This window comes from Tasmannia lanceolata, unplaced genomic scaffold (genome assembly GCF_043159265.1).
Source record: "Tasmannia lanceolata isolate RefF3 unplaced genomic scaffold, GAP_Taslan_0.1 ptg000008l, whole genome shotgun sequence".
Taxonomy (NCBI): domain Eukaryota; kingdom Viridiplantae; phylum Streptophyta; class Magnoliopsida; order Canellales; family Winteraceae; genus Tasmannia; species Tasmannia lanceolata.
Window position 1 is genome coordinate 64823888 of NW_027518685.1, and position 19956 is coordinate 64843843.

Consider the following 19956-nt stretch of genomic DNA (forward strand, 5'->3'; position numbering starts at 1 on the left):
CCCCACGCCCGGTTAAGAATGTTAAAGGGGGTGAATTTATCCTCAAGCAGTGAACCATTCTCACGCCATCTTTGGCGGGGCGGGGGAAGAATATCATTTCCCGATATAAAATCTCATATTACGATAAGCCTTGTTTGGATTGCTGAAATTTTTGGGAAAAGTTTGGAACGGAAAAAAAGTTTCTTAAATTTTGTACTTTTTTACAAAGAAAAAAGATAAATTGAGCCTTTAAAAAAAGATAATTTGGACCAACCCTATTCAATTTTCATTTAGAGAAGGACCTTTAATTTATGATAATACCTCTCTAAATTAACCATAATTATAGCATTTCCCTCTAAATTGTGTAAAGAATGAAATTTCCTCAATAAAATATTTTCCTTTGGAAATGATTTTCTTGCAATCCAAACTGATCCTAAGGTTGCCCTCTCTCGAAGTAGAGAAGTTATATGATAAAAAGGAGTACAAACACATGTAAAGGTGATCCCATTCTTGATATTTGATCCAACAGCAGCTCACTTTTTGGATCAAATATCAAGGGTGATACTTCCATCCCACCATCTTTACGTGTTTGTACACCCTTTCATCATAAAATTTCTCCTAGGAGTATTCTTCTCTCAATGGGACTCCTCTCTACTAACGAAATTTTCAAACTCACCAAATTTTTGTAGGTAAAAAAAAAAAAAAAATCATTTTCTCTTATTTTATTTTTTTTATTCCTTCTCTTGCTCTCAAATTTTATGATCCATTTGCATAATTTATAGGGTTTGGAAGGTGTTTTGGTTGGTTTTGGGCTGCCACTCGTCTACTAGTAGTGTTGCATATTTTGATTTAAATTACAAGGAGACTATTGTCTTGTCCCTCTAGTCAGTCCATGTGGCATGATACAATTTGAAAAATGTGTGGCAATATGCAATTCCATGAATCATAGTGACAGAACAATCTTAGCCATTGGCCAATGACCCACAAATAGATAATTAAAAAAATAAAACAATAGGTAGAATATGAGTGACATCCGCACTAGTAGAATGGTTAAGAATGCCTATTTCCTGCAATTCTTAAGCGTGGGCATAAGTGGACTATAGATATCTCTCACTCTCTATTTGTTATTTTTTAAAGATAATTTGCATTCATAATATAAAAATCACAAACATAAGAAGAGTATATCCTCATTCTTTATTTATACATTACTAGACTGAAAAGAACACACTCAAGCAAGCCACAAATCTTAAGAAACACACAAAAAAGCAAGCGATCAACATCCTAAACTTCAAGCAACAAACCCCACAAATCTGCTAAATACTCCTAGAACAGTTCTTCCCAACATACTCAAATCTTTGTAGCGAATGGATCCTACCAGCACTTGCCAAACATCCCTTCTACATGTCGAAGAACATGAGATTCTCCACCCCTTCATGGTAGAGGCACCCCCTGTAGGCAGCAATAACAGCATAGTAGACAGGAGGAACCAATGAAACTGGCTTGCTGCAGTGGGAAAATGAGTAACAGAGGTTGTATACGAGCCTTTGCATCTCGTCCGAAGAAAACCCATGCTCGTCCCAGAGGGCGCGATAGTGATTTGGCTCGCTCATGCCAAGGATCCGATTATGGGTGCAAAAATCAAAACCGATTTTTGTGTCGATAACTGTCCCCACAGGGATGTTATCTCTGTTTCCACCGTGGCTCTCATCTTTGGGGTAAGCCCTCATCAGATGTGGCTTCTGTACCCCCACGACTGTGATGGTTGGGGAGTACCCATTTGACTTGATAGCTTTCTTAAGATCATCCAGCTCTTCACTCAGAACCTTGTCGCTCTCACTAATCCCATTGCGAAAGAAAATAATCTTCCCTGGCTTGATCTTGTTCATGCGAGCATAGGCTTGTATAAGCTCCAAACACATCTCACCAAGCTTTTGTATCTTCTCAGTGCAATGGGGCTGTGCGCAGATCCTAGCAGCATATTGGTTTACGGCGGGCCAGTTCATGCTGGCCGCAACAGAGGCAATTGATGGGCTTGAAGTGTTAAAACCACTAGGGTGGTTGACATTGGCACCAATGAAGATAACATGGCGATCATCATCGAGATGAGGGAGGTGATTAAAGAGCCCGATGGAGCTGCCCCCAACCTTGGAACTGATCTTGAGGGCGAGGTCAGTGAGGTATTGGTATTTGTGCTGGTTTGCGAGGTAGCTCACACAGCACTGGGTTTTGATTCCAATCTCTGTCTCACAAATTCGCTTGATAATCTTGTACCCATTGTGGCGCTCTGCCATCACACAGATAAGAATCTGCAATCGTCTCTCCGCACGCTTATGAACATAGGTAAGGAGTCCATTGAGTTTATCGTAGTTGGAAAGCATGTCCATATTTGATGGATGGTAAAACAGAGGAGTCTCTACCATCTGGATACCAAGTTTGTTGCACCTTTGGGCAAGATATTTAGGAAATGATCGAAAAATCGGTTTGTGCCTCCTATATTTGGGATTTTGGCTGAAGTCGAGGACTGCCCATCGCTCGATTTTCTTTCCATTTCTATTCAGAACTTTGTTATTAAGGAGGTTCCATTGGTCATCTCCTTGAGGAGGTTTCAAATTAGGTTGTTTGAGAACTCGGGCGGTCATTTCTGACATCTCCTTGCTCACAGCAATACCATAACGTTCATAAATCTCTCCCCTATTTAAAAAATTTAGGAGAGCAAGAAAATTGTTAGGTAAATGAAAATTAAGAACTATCTGTATAACAAGTGAGATTCATGAATTGCAGGTTACAGAAACGGTTAGAAGATAGAGATGATATATAAGCCAATATCATTCCTTAGGAGAAAGAACCAAATAATGACAAAAGGAAAAAAAATTCAAATATGTGACATTAAAGAGTTAAGTCCATACCCACGCGGTCCATCACTTGCACTAACCACATCCATTCCTTGTAGGATCGCCCTCAGGATTGATGGTTGAATCCCTTCATAGATCCTTCTGAGCTCTAGAGAATTTACTAGCTTTATAGTAAAAGTATAAGTATGAGGACTGATATCCTCTCCTTCGGACACTGTCACTTTGAATCTACCAGTTGGTAGTTCTACTGCACTGTGGATGTTCTTCTTGCCATCATAGGCTATGGCTGAACTTGGAAACTGTGTTGGGTATTCAGAAAATATCTTGTTTGCTATCATAAGTGCATCCGATTTGGAAACATTAGTATTGGTTCTGAACGGTTCCTCAAGTTTGATGTCAATATCATAGTGACGGATGATCATTTCAGGGTTGAACTTGATCTCTGTTAATTAGATAGATAAATCAGCTAATCTTGTAAACCCATGAATCAAAATTCGAAAAATACAAAAAATTCAACCAAGAAAAACGAAATGAAAGAAAAAAGGAAAAATGATTTTATTCACATGTGTTGTGTTGTGTGTATTACATTAAAATTTAGTCTGAAATAAAATAGAGAAAAATAAGAACTAAATAAAATAAAATCTAATTAAAAAAAAGGAGATAAGAAAAGTAGAAAAATGAAAGAAAAGTAGAAATTAAATACTTTTTTAATGTAAATTTCTTTGTTGCTAATAAATATCTTACACAATTAAATTTCATTAATAGCTTATGGATATAAATTTCTCTAGTGTGGTTTTCCTTCAACTATCAATCCCAATCACATTGCAAATTTCCAATCCTAATTAAAACATTTACTTATGCTATTTCTACTCATAAAAATTTAATGTTAAAAGCCCTTATTTTCATGAGGTTTTCTTGCAACTGTTAATCCTAAAACGATCCAAATATTCATCATAAAATCCACTGTAAATTAAGCAAATAACAATGAAAATTACGAGAAACTCCTAATTAAAAAGCAATTTGTTGACAAAAAAAACATTTATTTTACAACAATTACCAGACAAAATAGCCAAAAGATGGGAAGCTGGTATAGTTTTTCTATGGTGTAAGCCCTTATAGTCCCGTATTTTTCAAAAAGTACTGTACAGACCCACTACAGCATGATCCAAACCGTCCATGTGATGGGCCATAACATAAATAGGTTGTGCCCAGAAAATCATTTCAATCGGTTGATCCCAACCCTCCGATCTACAGATAAACTGCATATTATGGAAAACTCTATAGATCGGACTCCTATAGAAATGATTTTTTTTGGGGCACAACCTATTTACGTTGTGTTCCATCACATGGACGGTTTGGATCATCGTATGATGTGGTCCGTACAGTACTTTTTGAAAAATATGGGACCATAAGGGCTTACACCATATAAAATCGCCTAATTTTTAACGAATGAAAAAGAAAGCGGGCTTAAATTATTTATGTGATGAAAATTACCAGATGGGCCTGAAGCTCCATGGCCTGAAAAACTTGAAAAGTCACCGGAATTTGGGTTGGAATGCCTTTGTGGGCCCTTGGCTCGTGCTCGACCAGAATGATTTTCCATCACCACTACTTGTGTGCTACTAAACAAAGAGAGAGAGAGAGAGACGTGGAAGAAAATAAGCGAGAGAGGGGAGCATTTATAGCAAATGGAGAGAGTGAGAGAGAGAGATTGTGAGAGTGCAATGACTGAAATGCCGCAATGACTGAAATGCCCTTTTGTTTGGGCTCCAAGTTTCTACACAGTATTCAAATCTAGTGTATAAAGTATCCGTTATATAGTAGAGATTTAAAATGGGGTAAGACCGTATTGTCAAGTATTTCTTTTTTCTTTTTCTTTTTCAAAAAGTACCGTACGGCCCACATCATAGGATGATCCAAACTGTCCATTTGATGGGCTCCAATGTGAATAGGTTGTGCCCAAAAAATTGTTTCCATAGTATGATCCTAGCCCTCCGATCTATAGATGAACTGCATACTGCCCACACCATAGGATGATCCAAACCTTCCATTTAAAGGGCTACAATGTAAATAGGTTGTGCCCAAAAAATTTGGCTCCATAGAATTATCCTAGCCCTCCGATCTATAGATGAACTATGTATCGTGGAAACCTCCATAGATTGGAAGGTTGGGCTCATCCTATGGAAATGATTTTTGGGCACAATCTATTTACATTGTGGCCTAGAATTTTTTGAAAAATACTAGAATATATATGGGCTTACACAGTATAAAATCTCAAATTACTAGACACCCTAATTCCCGCATATATGCTGAATTTTTCATGCAATAGAGACCGTTGATCCTCACTCATCTATGGAAAAGGACAAAGCAGTCATTTAAATTAGTAGGAAGTATCTAGAGCATTAAAGGGCAAAGTAACGGGAAGTTTAAGGAGTCATTTAAATTAGTGGGAAGATTCTAGTCTCTAGGGATAGAAGCTTGGCTTCAAAGTTTATTAATGCTTAACACAGCGTGTTTGTGACACCGGTGGGGCCCACAAATGATGTAGCTCATATAGAAGTATTTTGTGGGCCCGTTTCAAACCACGTTCAGCTTCATCCGTACACTATCTGTTTGCGGTCGTTTCCTTCCGTCTTCCTCAGCTCTTTTATCTTTTTTTTTGGTCAAACCTAACCCAACCCAACCCAAGCCTCAGGTTGAGAATGGTCAACCCTAACCCAACCTGCCTATAAATCTCTCAACCCTAACCCTACTCATCTAACCTCAAATCGTGCTGGTTGAGTGGGGTTGGATTCGGGTTGAGGCCAAACAAAAAAAATTGGCTCCATACCTCCGATGAACTACGTATCGTGGAAACCTCCATAGATTGGAAGGTTGGGATCATCCTGTGGAATGATTTTTGGGCACAATCTATTTACATTGTAGCCCATCAATGGACTGTATGGACTGTCTAGTATTTTGTGAAAAATACTAGAATATATGGGCTTACACAGTATAAAATCTCAAATTACTAGACATCCTAATTCCCGCATATATGCTGGATTTTTCATGCAGTAGAGACCGTTGATCCTCACTCATCTATGGAAAAGGACAAAGTAGTCGTTTATATTAGTAGGAAGTTTGTTTCTATAGCAATAAAGGGCAACGTAGCCTTTAAATTAGTGGGAACTTTCTAGAGCAATAAAGGGCAAAATAGTCATCTAAATTAGTGGGAAGATTCCAGAGAAAGAAGCTTCAAAGTTTTTTAATGCTTGTGTAACCGGTGGGGCCCACAAATGATGATGGTTCGGAAATAAGTTGTGGCCTGTTTCAAACCGCGTTCAGTTTTATCCGTACACTCTGTTTAGTGACTTTTAGTGGTCGTTGCCTTCCATCTTCCTTCCTGTTTCTCTACTTCTCTCCATATTTTGCTTTTCTACCTTTTGTTCCGTCAAACCTAACCCGACCCAACCCAAGCCTCGGGTTGAGGATGGTCAACCCTAACCCAACCCACCTCTAAATCTCTCAACCCTAACCCAACTCATCTAACATCAAGTTGTGTTGGGTTGAGTGGGGTTGGATTCGGGTTCACCTAGGGCCAGATAAAAAAATCCAAGAAAAAAATATAACCAAAGAAAACCAAGATAAATTAGAGGACCAATGTCGGGTTTGGATAGGGTTGCCAAGGCCTCAACGCTAACCAAACCTGAAATTAAATCAGGTTAGCTTTTCCCAACCCAATTTGAGGAAATTCCAACCCAACCCGAGCCAAAATCAAGTAGAACCCGTCGGGTTCGGGGTGAGCCCAGCCCAAGCTACACCCCTATTTGTTGTTGTGGCTCGCTAGCACACGGATATTAAATCAACCACTACGATTTTATCATGTGTACGGATTTTATAGGAGAGATATTCTAAAACTATTTTTCCACATGGGTTCCCCGCGAATAGGAAAAGGTGCTCCCGATGTCATAAAAAACCAATCTAATATAGTGGATTTGCCCTAAGGACTTTCCTCCGACACTAGCTTATGGGGGTGTAAAAATAGCCACCCAATCGTGAGCGAACACATGTCTACGTGTAGGGAGGTAATTCGACAACTAGGAGATGTTTTTTAGAATTTACCTTGCAAACTAAAAAGGAACATTTTCAAAGAAGGGGAAAACATGTTCCCCATATTGAGAACACGCCCATTGCTTTCTATAATTTAGGTTTTGCACAAAAACATGGTTTCTTTATTTTTAAAAAGCAAAAGCTAGTTTCCTAGTTTTAAGGAGAGATAATAGGAAACTAAATTAGAACCAAAGACAACAATATAAAAGGGATTTGGGGATGTTTGAGACAGAATTGAACGCTGGAATTCAGTACACTCTCCCATAAAAACTTCCAAGAAATTTCTCTCTTCTCTCTCTTTTTTTCTATTTTCTTCTTCTTTTTTTCAAGAGCAAAAACACAAAAGCTCCATCAATAGATTTTATTTTTCCATCCATGGTTCTAATAGGATCATAATATCTATTAGAACAAGTGTTCTCTATTTCCCTTCGTGCGATTTGAAGGAATCCATCCATTCAACTTGCAAGTCCGTAGCGTTTGAAATGATCGTGGCCGTTCGAGGAGTAGATCACGCAAAATATTTCATTGCTGCTGTAAGTGAGTTATTTTTATTTCTTTATGTATTTATTTAAATTACCATCAGATCATCTTGAGTCTAGTTCCGCTGCGCATAACGATTTTGCTTGGCAGTGAAAACCCTTCCAAAGTAGTATCAGAGCTAACTAGGGAATAAATTAGGAGGTTAGTGAACCAAAGATAGATTATACAGTAATCCGTTGTGAGCCGAATGTTTATCCCGGCTATCTGAGGTTCCTGACCTATTGTGTGATTTAATAGAATATGGACTTTTCTGTAAAGATTGGTGGAAACAATCTGCTTAATGGATAATTTGTATTTTTACATGATTGGAAAGTAAACTCAAATACAAGTACAACGCATCAAGAATCATCAAAATCCGACAAGCAGATTGAGAGATGTGAATTTTTGAAGTTGTGCGAATTGCGCAGTTTTTCACTACCGGAATTAACAGATCTTTTTTCTTTCTATCCCAAACTGATTTGAAAAGTTTATGACTCAGGTATAGATCTTTCAAATACTGATTTGGTATATTAGTAGCATGGTTAGAATTTTTGTTGGTCTTCGGAATAATTATTTCCTACTTAGATTATTCCGATGATCATGCTATTCGTGTGAGTCCTTGATATATGACTATTTTGAGTTTTTTCTTAACCAAACGATTTTATTTTCGCATGAAATTTTGTGTACTAATTTGAAACATGTTAAAAAAGTATTTTTATCGAGTTTTTCATGAAAATTGAAACGTGTTAAAAAAGTATTTTTATCGAGTTTTTTCATGAAAATCAGTAACTTTGGAATGTTGGTTAATAATTAATTAGCTTCAATTTTGCATGAATCAATCGATATTGGTGAATATTGGGCAAAAAGGATGTTGGACCTCAATTCTTCTATAAGTTGCATGAATAAATTGTGATGAATGGTCGTGGTATTATTTTTCCTAGTTCATGATGTTGTTGGTTTGTATTCATTATAGTCCTCAATGTAATAATTTTAATTTCTATTTCATTAATGTACTCCCTCTGGGTAGTTGTGCTGACAGCTGGTTTTCTATGGAGATTATTGTTGATGTATAGATGGAATAGGCTAGTGTGGGACACTACTATAGTTTATTTTATGTTTGTCCAAGAATTTTGAGAATGAGATCACTCTCTTAGAGATCAATGGATGGATCGAAGGAATCGTGGCATAACGATGTTATAGATAGTCTGACGGATGGTGGTGGAATTTGATTGAACAGATGACGAACGTCTATACTGATATTACAAACCTACTTAACTTCATTTGATGAGGCAAATCAAAGATATAATCCTTTTAAAATTAGCCTTGAGGTCGGCGGATTTTCCCTAGTGCGAAAGCACCTAATTGCCCATAGTTCACCCTCAATTTGGTAATATGGCGTTGTAGGAATTCCCTTATTCAAATAAGGTCAGTGGGAGAATACCTATAATCCAAGATACCAAATTGGATTCATGAATGTGTTATTGTTAGTTTCTGTTTCCATGGTTTCCTGATTTTTCCATGTGATGGATGGTTGGTTGTATGATTGCTTGTGTATGTTTTTATTTTAAAAACATAGATATTATGATTTGAAACTCCCACAAGACGTTTTTCGTCCGTATTAGCTATCCTTCGTATTGGGGTTGTCTGATCTTGGTGGGGGAACACAACCATAGATTTTCTAAAATTTCGTCTGATGGATTTCGTCGCCGAAGTTTTAGGAGGTAAAGAGGAAAAGGGTACCCTTGTGGTTAATTCCCTTTACTTCGGCGAGGGTCTGGTGTCTCTCAACACAAGGCTAACAACTGTCTTAGGGACCTTCACAATGCCGGGTGGAGGTATTAAACCCTTCTGCCTGTTACCAACAAGAAATGGGCGTTGGAATTTCAATAACAAGTAATATTTATTGTTCCTTAACTCAAGAGACACTTTGGACCTCTATAAATAGCACACCTCAAGTCTCATTTGAAAACTCTTAAGTGCTCTCTCTTTAGATGTTCTTGAGTGATTCCAAGTGAAGTTTTTCTCAAGCAAGTCAGGTCTCTCGTTCCCTAGAGCTTCACTAAACAGATTTGGTGTTCAGGCTTTGGAGAGAAACCAAAGTGCCGTATAGTTGAGGATTGCAGAAGACTTCTGATCCTCTCCCGCGTGTTTCACCGATGATGCCTACACAAGCTCTTCCAAAGTCAGTAGAGCAGGTGAATTGCTTATGGATGATTCGTAGATGGTGCTTTCATGCATCTTTGGTTTGGTACACGGCTTTATTTGATTCAAGACATTTTCATGTTATTATTTAATCTCGTTTTATTCTTTTGTTCCAGTTTATTACATATATACCTGTGCTAATGGATCCCTCTAGAGATCCCATCTCTTACTCTATGTCCATTGGCAATGAACAGGTTCCTGATGGTCAGAATCATAGAGCCAAAGCGGCACAAGGGAACATTGAAGGTATTTGAAGAGCAACGAAAGATATTTACAAATTACCGTACTCTTGTCATTATTTTAATTGATATATTTACATAGGAGTTATAATTAGGAGGGAGAATGGGAGATGAGAGAAAGATATAATCATGTACTCATGGCATAGTGGAAATATGTATTTTCTTGTTTTTTCATTTAATATTAATAAATATAGCAACGAATTTCTCTAGAACATGTATTGTTTCCATTAGCCCCACGGGGCGTGGGAGAACCTCAAGGTTGACAGACCGTCCGGCTCAAATCGAGCGATAAAACAAGCACAAACCAAGCCCCAGTGCGAGTGATAAAACAAACTAAAGAGAAAGACTACCTGGGGAGATGAATCCATTGCGTCCTTTATCTCAGTACAACTACAGCTACGGAAAGTAAAAAGGGTACATGTACTGAAAAGATAAAGATAAAGGGAAAAATACAGATACACCCCCTTAACTTTCTGACATTTTCAACAATAATCCTGAATTTTTGAAGTCATCAACGACTTAGTTTCCAATAATACTTGTTACGTGATCGGGTTGACGGGAGCGAAGAAATTGTCAGAGGGTCTCATTGATGAATTTTGAACTATAGGGTAAAAAGTCAAGGCGCCTACTTCATGGACGGTGAACAGTCAGGGGGTGTCGTTGATGACTTTGAAAAGTCAGGGTTACTGTTGAAAACGTCAGAAAGTTGAGGGGGTGTATGTGTATTTTTCCCAAAGATAAAAATGCTAATACATGATTTTTGGATTTTAGTTCTGAGATCTCTTCCTTCAAGACGGATGTCTCCTTATGTTGCTTTATTCAGGTAACTGCTCCTCATTACTGTAGACACCCTATTTTGATCGGACCCTAGACCCCCGGAAATCAAATTGGGAATTCTAAAATCAAATAAATCCCCGAAGGATCCGAATCCTAGAAAATTTCCGAAACTCAGTTCTAAAACTTAATGCCCAAATCCTGAAATCTAGTCCCAAATGTTTGAGAATCGACCCCGGAACCAAGCCATGATTCCCAAAACCAAGTCCCGTGATCCATCAGAACTCATTTGAACCTTTGTTTGATGATCTTGTGACCCCTTTGCATTTGTCGTGAAAAATTTAGAAAATTGCAAAATATCCTAAGTTTCAGGCATTCCGCATTCACACCCTTTTATTGGAATCCTCGTATTTCGAAGCCTACCCCTTTCAACTTTGTTTGGAAATTTTCATTAACTCGCCTTATCTTATAATGTGCAAAGGGTTACCCGAGAGTTGTTGCCATCTCCGGAAGAACCCAAAATTTCATAAGAAACGGGTGAAAAATTAAGGAAAAGACAAGTCAAACTTGTGTGGATATCAAAACATGGGTGTGCAAACATACACAACCTTTCCAAACTAAAAGCTGAGCTGAGTTGGTGCAAGTATCAGGACTCCCCCGCTCACATATAACATGACAAAATGAGAAAGTAGGGGGGAGTGAATTAGCAAAATGTGGCTGTCCAAGGAGTGAAAGGAGAGGGCAAAAGTGTATTACATCCTGATAGGATAAAAGAGTAGTGATAAATGCATTTAAGGAGGTTGCGTGGAGAAGAAAAAGGGGCAAAATATATCACTTTCCTTTATCTAAGGCAGGAAGAGGCAGGGAGAGCGGGCGAGATCGACGGGGGGTGTAAATATCAAACATAGGTGTGCTGATACCAACCCCCATGTGTAAATAATCAAAGAAGGGAAAGACCAAATTTGGGGCGCAAGTATGAAAGCAAGGGTGTGCTACAAAAAACCAGGAAGTTTTTAGGGGCTGATTTGAGGGGCTGTTTTTCACAACAGGAGAGGGTCTTTTGTTGAAAGAAGTCAGAGGAATAAAAAACCCTAGCTAGTAGAAGGAGAAATTAAGAGAGGAGGGAAGAAATTGCAGAGGGTACTCGAGTACTGAAGCCTCTCCACCATCTTCTCCATCTCACCTCCATTGATTCCGGCAATCTTGCCGGAATCCGACCATTCACCACCACCTCTATCACCATTTTTTTGCTTCACATAGCCACCAATTTCACCCCTCTTGCCTCCGTTGCAGCCACTACTACCATCAAAACCCTCTTCTATTCTGTATCCCCATCCCCTCCAACCGAGCTTGCAACCTCCACCAAACCCTCCTCGATTAGATCAGAAATTTCCAGCCCCATCTCTCAGCCACCTCTCATCTCTACCTCTCAAACCCTTGAAACCCATCTTCATCATCTTCTTCCCCCAACTCCGGCAAGCATACGGCCATGAAATCCGGCGAACCCGAGGCCATCACCACCACCATCAACCTCCACCAAGACCCTCTTCCTTCTTCTCCACAATCTCAGCCATCCCTACCATCCATCATCTCTAATATGTAACCCATCTTCCACCCTCATTTACTTATCCCATCTATAATCCCAATACCATTGCAGTCATCACCCCATCCAAACCCACTATACTTCCATCAGACCCTATCTACCCAAAAAACTCACATCGGATCCGATCGCCATTGCAACCGAAAAAGGGCTTGTAGCGGCCACCTATCTTGAGCAAATCCAACATCAAAACATCCTTCTAATTATCCTTGCCCAACAGTCCAGGTAATGATGTCCTTGGCCTCTCTTCAGTTCATTTTTTATACATGATTCATATTGATTAGGGTAGAGTAAGAGGTGCAATTCCAATTTTCATTTGATTGTGTGTTTAGGGAAGAATACAAAATATCAAGTGATTTGGCATGAAATTTCTAAGGTTTTGTTCGGTTTTCAAGTAAATCATGTTTAGGCATGCCAACTGCTTTGGGGAAAATTTCAAAATCCTACATGCTATAGACCCACTGTTTGGTAAAATGGATGCAAAGAATTTCGAATGGGGTCATCATATAGGAGGGTTTCTACTTTGCCTTGTTCTTTGAAATAATTGTTTTAATTTCGGGATAGGTAAACTAATCACCCCTTTTGTGGAACCTCGGACATACCACATAACTAGCTAGAGGTAGTTATAGAGTCTGCAAATTTCTACTCCTCATCAGGTTGTTAGGATCGATAGGATCCAATCCGGCAAATAATTCTTATTGAAAATTTTAGATTCATCTGTCTAGAAGTTTGTACTGTGCATATCTCTTTGATGATTTCCCTTGAAATTTTATGGTGTTGCCAGGGAAGTTTTGAGTCTCTCAAATGATTTCCATTGAAAGCCCTGAATTAGTTTATCTAGGAACTTTCATTGGGTCCGCCCATTGATTGATCCTCATCATTGTTTTCATTGTGTTGCGGAGTGGTCTTATGCCAACCAAATGATTTTCATTTAGAACCATAGGTCTACCCATTTAAAAGTTCATACTGTGATTTTCGTTGAGTTACCAAGGGATTGTGGGCCTACCAAATCATCTCCATTGAGGACTTGGTCCGCATATCAAGTGGTCTTCATCGTACTGCCAATTCAATGTCTCTTGAGCCAAACCCCTTACTCTCTTCCTATCTTCTCTCCCTTTGTAGGATTTCCACCGGGTTAAGAGCTTTTTTTCTTTTCGGGATTATTCTTTGCACGTTCCTCAGGATCCTTTTCGAGTTTCGGGATTCCATCGATTTTGGGGACACTTCGTGATCTTCCTCGGGTTTAGGCAATGACAGACGGCGACCTCTTGAGCCAAAATCCCCTTTAATCAAAAGGGATAAAAACATAAAAAACACAAAAACATTAAAAAAAATGTAAAAATCACAAAAAAAAAAAAAAACAATAAAAACAATTAAAAAAAACTAAAACATTTTTTGAAAAAGCGGTTTCCGAACTACGTTGGCTTGATCATCTTCCACGAGGTACGTAGGCAGTTTGGGACCATTATCCCCAGTCCAATCAAACATTTTCAAAAACCTTTTTAAACAAATATTGTCAAACTTTTCAAAGTAGAAATTCTTCTTTCTTTAGCAATAAGAGTCTGTCCTCAAAGTATGGGGGAGTCCTACAGTTAGGAGCGTCTGTCTGGTCGGTTGTACACATCGTCAACTGATGACTAGAATAGGGTTCACTTAGATAGCCCATCTTTTTCTTTAGACAAAGCCTAGTCACACATAGAGATGGGGCCCACCTGCATTAGTCTAGGGGTTCAACTTGCATTTAGTGTAGGAGCATATAGGGCGTCCTAAAATCCACAATCAACTTAAACTTAATTCAATCATCTTCAATAAGCTTTAATCACCAGTCCAGTCTAGTTGGTCGATTCTAGTTTAGTGGTTATAGGCACAATATGCATCGTAGCTTAGAATAGCGTCACCGAACTACGTTGATCTTGATTCCAAAAGAGGCTTGGATACGTAGGCATCTTGGACAGTCATCCAGGTCCAAGTCACCCTATGCACATTTTTACAGGTTCTCAGAGTTTTAGGGTTTGATGTTCATTGTTTATCATTATCTATTGTATATGGGTACGTTACTGTGTTTTCTTATTTGCATATATTGTTTACTCTTTAGTTATATTTACATATTCAGTCATGCTTAGCTGTAGCTTATTTGCCTTTCTTTACTTTACTCATATTGCTCATTCATATGCTTGGCTATAACATTTATTTACTCATCACATAATATTTACTTGCTTATTCGCATGCTTAGCTGTAGCATTTACCTGTTGATTATCTCTTGATCACCTTCTTAGCTGTAGTTTTACTTGCTTATCTTATTTCATTATATCTGATTATCTGCCTTGCTGTAGCATGCATGTAGTTGTCTATTGCTTTTCTAAATGTGATGAGTTAGGATTAGTGAAGACAGGTATCAGGGTCATCTGATATTGGATTGGCTCTAGTCTTCTCTGCCTCCCCGAGGATTTGAGAGGGGGTGACGGCGGATTCTAGTGTTCTTTCCAATGTCAGGTGATACTGATATCAACCCTCCATAGGACATGGATGTTTTTCCTTTTCTTTGCCCATCCCCGGGTTATGCATGCTTAGATAAATCGTCTTTTTCTCGGGGATGCCAGTTCCCATTTCACATGATTTTTGTTCAAAATTCTTCAAAAGCAATAAAAATGGCACAAGAGATCGAGTTCGCTCGGGTGAGTAGGGTGCCTAACACCTTCCCCACTCGTAACCAGGCACAAATCTTTTTCATCTCTGGTTATCTGTTGCAACATAGTATTTTATGGGTTCCAGGCCTTAATCCCTGGATGACGACTTTTCTTTGTATTTAGGTAGGTCTTGGTTCTGAGTTTTTACTCCGAATCAAGAGGTATTGCACCCGCCATGACTCATGCTGTGAGGGCGTTATATTTGAGAGAGCTGCAACGGAGCTCTCTAATTCGTGTGGAAGATCGAGAGACCCTCGGGCACCTTGAGAATGGGGTCCACAATTACCCCACCTTTTGCTTGGAGGGAAACATTTTGGTAACTACCCACGATGGGTTACCTTATTTTTACATCCTCCATAGTCCCGGTGGTCATCTTCCACCTTCCTGTAACTTGCAACAGACATGCCACGTATAGTATCATGCTAGTTCGATCCCGTTTGACCGGTTGTCTCCTTTGGGGTGAACGTGCTTCAGTGAATATCTTCAATAACCGCCTTCTTATAACATTTTTGGGTTATGCACGTTTCCCTATATGTCCATAAGTGCCATTGTGGCGTGTAATTAAGTTTACCCAGTCCACATGGACGAAGTCTGATATGAGAAACTACGCTGTTGATTTTTGTACACCCTAATCTTGGGATGTCTGTATAGTGTGGGGACCGGGAAGACATGGGCTGCCTGGGTCCAACAGATCAATGGTCTCAATTATCCACATAATATGGGACCCACCATTGATCGTTAGGATTGATCCTCTTCAATAAAATCCCCTTCACCGACCATTCACTGGGATTGAGGAGATTTCGTTAATTTGGCGGAGGCTTTCTTAAACCCTCCCTATCCCCTCCTCTCATCTCCTCCCCATTCGCTGCCTGAAAAAAGAAAGAAAGAAGAAAATTCCATCTTTTGCAACTGGGTATTCTTCTTTTCTCTACTTCCTATTTTTCTATATTATTATTTTTTTCTCCAGCAAATTCTGTGGTAGGAAAATTGTTCCTTCAACTGGGCTTTAAGTGGTTTCTGTTTTAATCCATGTTGGAGGAGTAATTTATTTATTTTGGGTTTTGCTAGGGCACTCGTTAAGTATCATTTAATTGCCATTGGGATGTTGAATTACTCATAAAAATCTCAAAACATGAGTAAAAGTATAAAAGTATGTTTAAATTTAACATCCCAATGGGGTTGATAAGATGGGGATAGGTAGGAATCATTTTTATTGTTTCTTATAAATCGCAAGACCTAAACTTTCTTGGGAAGATGAAAGGATCAGTGACAGGATACAAACAACATTTTAGTTCACTAATATGCCCTTATTGTGAGATAAAGTGGAACCCTAATTTTTGCTTTTCTATAGATATATGAATGTTATATTGCTTTTGAAATTTGTTTCAAATATCATGCCCAGTCATTGTTCAAAATCTCCATGTTAATTGTTCATTTTGCAGGGCTCAGAAAAAGTCTTTTATGTTATTAATTAAGTTTAAGAATTTTCTCATTTCTTGTTACCAAATTGAAATTTCAAGTATATATATCTTCACAGATTTAGAGATTATACGTTCATAGAAGGCAACAGTTTCCCTGATAGCCTGATAGGCTACCATGTTATGGGATTGATTGTTTAATGATCCGTCCATATGGACTGTCTATTCTTTTTGTTGTTTTCAGGTTATGCATCTTAGGCTTTCTTGTTACTTCTGCTTTTTGCTTATTAGTGCCAGAAAGAACTAACATAATGCACATCTTGTGTAACTTTGCTAATCATTTTTCGCTTACTAAACTTGAACAAATAATATATTTATTTTTAACAAAATCCACCGATAGAAACACTTTTTATGCAGGTTTTGAAAATTAGTATACATCAAAATGAGCATATTTGAAGCTTTGGTTTTTGACATGTTTTGAGAGAGGGGTTCTGTTTTCATTTAAAGTGTATAGTCCGCCTTTTTTTTCTTTTGAATGGTAAAGTGTATTGTCTGCTTTGACCTCCATTCATTTGAAAATTTACAAAATTGGTAATTATTTTCTCTGTTTTAGTGATGCGTACATTTCACATCCACTCTGAACGAACCATGATTCTGGTAAAATTTTGAATTTTGGGGTCAGTTGAACTCTATTGCGACTTATGAATGCATGGCCAAGTTGTATGATTTCTTAGACGAGTTATCTGTTTTCAATTCTGAGCAGGGCAATTGTTCAAGATACAAAACAGCACCTCCTCATTTCTCTAAAAAGGATCCCGTAGTTGTGGATTTATTACCAGGAAACATATAACTAGCATATTGCAAATTGCCGCAAAGTAACGATCAATTCTTGGGTTCAGATCCGGTCAACTAAGTGAGTGCATTCTAGATCAGTTATTGTAATTAATAATAAACTTTATCAGCCAAACACAATTCTATTGTAAAAACAAAAAAAAATATTTTTTCCTATGTCAATTACCAAACATGATTCTAATTCTTTAGAATCAGAAACAAGATTAAAAAAAATTGCTTTTTCTAAGTTCTTGGGCAACAATAATATATATATATATATATATATATATATATATATATATATATATATATATATATATATATATATATATATATATATATATATATATGAGGAAACTGTGGGTGAGCTTAAGCTCACCAAACTTATGGTGAGCTAGCTTGCCCAATCACATGGGTCCCACATTTTGGGGAGTGATCCAAACCATTCATTTGCAAGGCCTTATCATAGATAGGGGGTGTACCAAAAATCAGCTCCATAGGATCATCCTAACCCCTCCATTTGTGGAGGACAAAAATGGACAGACACAAATCTGCCCCATTTTTGTCCTCCACAAATGGAGGGGTTAGGATGATCCTATGGAGCTGATTTTTGGTACACCCCCTATCTATGATAAGGCCTTGCAAATGAATGGTTTGGATCACTCCCCAAAATGTGGGACCCATGTGATTGGGCAAGCTAGCTCACCAACAGTTTCCTCATATATATATATATATATATATATATATATATATATATATAGAGAGAGAGAGAGAGAGAGAGAGAGAGAGAGAGAGAGAGAGAGAGAGAGAGAGAGAAGAGAAGGTACTCTTCCATATATATATATATATATATATATATATAGAGAGAGAGAGAGAGAGAGAGAGAGAGAGAGAGAGAGAGAGAGAGAGAGAGAGAAGAGAAGGTACTCCCTGGAGTAGATAACTTATCTACTCCCTACCTTAAAATAACAGTTGGGGCCACATTGTTTGGGTGATCCAAAGCATTCATTTGATGGGCCCTCATATAGATAGGGTGTGCCCAAAAAATCAGCTCGATAGGATCATCCTAACCCTATGAACTGTGAGGCAAAAATGGACGTGTATAAACCTGCACAAATCTGTCCATTTTTTGCCTCCACAGTTCATAGGGTTAGGATGACCCTATCGAGCTGATTTTTTGGGCACACCCTATCTATGTGAGGGCACATCAAATGAATGCTTTGGATCACCCAAATAATGTGGCCCCAACTGTTATTTTAAGGTAGGGAGTAGATAAGTTATCTACTCCAGGGAGTACCTTCTCTTTTCTCATATATATATATGAGAAAACGGTTCCTACACATATGTGTAGAGAGTTCTCTACACACTAGCTTAAAATACAGTGGGGGCCCACATTGTTTGGGTGATCCAAGCCATCCATTTTAAAGGCCCTCGCATAGATAGGGTGTCTACAAAAAATCAGATCCATAGGATCATCCCAACCCTACGATTTGTGGAGGTAAAATGGATGTCTTTAAACCTTCACAAATTAGTCCATTTTTTGCCTCCACAGTTCGAATGGTTAGGATGATCCTATGGATCTGATTTTTTGTGGACACCCTATCTATGTGAGGGCCTTAAAAATAAATGGTTTGGATCACCCAAATAATGTGGCCCCCACTGTATTTTAAGCTAGTGTGTAGATAACTTATCTACACATATGTGTAGGAACCGTTTTCTATATATATATATATATATATATATATATATATATATATTATCAATTATCATCTTTTATGCTGACCAAAATGAGACCATGAATGATAGTTGTGGACTATAGAGAATTTTCTACTAGGGCACTAATGGAAATGGGTTTTCTGGAATTTCATTACCCACAAATTTTCATTTTACATTCACCAGTAAGCAAATATTGAGACAGCTAGTCCTTGCAAATTACCATGCTAATTAAAATTCCCTTAGTCTCTGCAACCTTTATTTATGTACCAGGATTCTAATCTTTTCGTTTCTCTGTCTCTCTCTCACGTCTCTCTCTTTTAATCCTTTCTTGTGATAAATTACTTTTTTCCTTGCATTTGATAAAGTGATCTAACTTTTATATTGTTATTAATTTTCGTAGTAAAGTTGTTGGGCCTTGATGGGTCCTCTGGTCATGACAATGGATCGCGAAACCTCGCCGACGATATCCTCAATTGTATCCTTTCATGGTAACTAGTCTTTTTCCAATTCTAAACAACCATAGTTGGATTTAAAAAAAAAAGTTGGATTTAAAAAAAGAAGTAGAAATTTGACACAATGCAGCTCTTATCAATCCCCAGTTAGAGTTTTAGGACATTCCTTTCCATGCTGCTTTTGAAGTAGCTTAATTCAAGTATTTATTTTGATTGTAAAAATGTGGAATATTTCATGGGTCCTTTTTTCTTTTTGACTTTATATTATTATGAATGGAAAAAGAGTTCACATGTCTGTCGAATTTACAACAGGGGCACATTTGTAACATGGTATTCTTATTACATGATGAAATAAATGATTATGAAACTAAATAATGTAAGGCCAATGTTTCAAAACACAGATACGGGTCAAAACACAGCCAAAAAAATCCTAGTTGACGTGGAACGATGGGGTCGAGCATTCGATTGATGCAGCTTAGTATTTGGTTGATGTGGCCATATAACTCATAACTCAGGAGAGTCAAAGGAGTTTTGATTGACTTTGTAGGGCAAAATGTAGACTTGAGCAAGAACACGACCAAGTTAAAAGGCAGTCGAC

General features: G+C 38.1%; 1 protein-coding gene and 1 pseudogene across 7 annotated transcripts in view; one reads left to right on the top strand and one right to left on the bottom strand.

The window, feature by feature from the left end:
- Positions 1-1150: 1150 nt before the first annotated feature.
- Positions 1151-4342, bottom strand: LOC143885471 (protein argonaute 2 pseudogene; annotated as a pseudogene). Its single transcript, XR_013253280.1, has 2 exons — positions 4326-4342; positions 1151-2670 (listed from the first exon to the last, which is right to left on the bottom strand). The product of XR_013253280.1 is annotated as a protein argonaute 2 pseudogene (transcript).
- A 7203-nt stretch (positions 4343-11545) lies between these two features.
- The window catches only part of LOC143885472 (S-adenosylmethionine carrier 1, chloroplastic/mitochondrial-like), an 80592-nt gene continuing 72181 nt past the window's right edge, over positions 11546-19956 (top strand). Inside the window, exons 1-3 of one of the 6 annotated variants that reach the window (XM_077389674.1) lie at positions 11546-12479; positions 17123-17272; positions 19307-19394. In XM_077389674.1, the coding sequence (XP_077245789.1) occupies positions 19325-19394 (70 nt within the window). In that variant the 5' untranslated portion in view covers positions 11546-12479; positions 17123-17272; positions 19307-19324. The remainder of the gene's footprint in view (positions 12480-17122; positions 17273-19306; positions 19395-19956) is intronic. The other 5 variants (XM_077389672.1, XM_077389671.1, XM_077389675.1 and 2 more) reach the window with 5 other exon arrangements.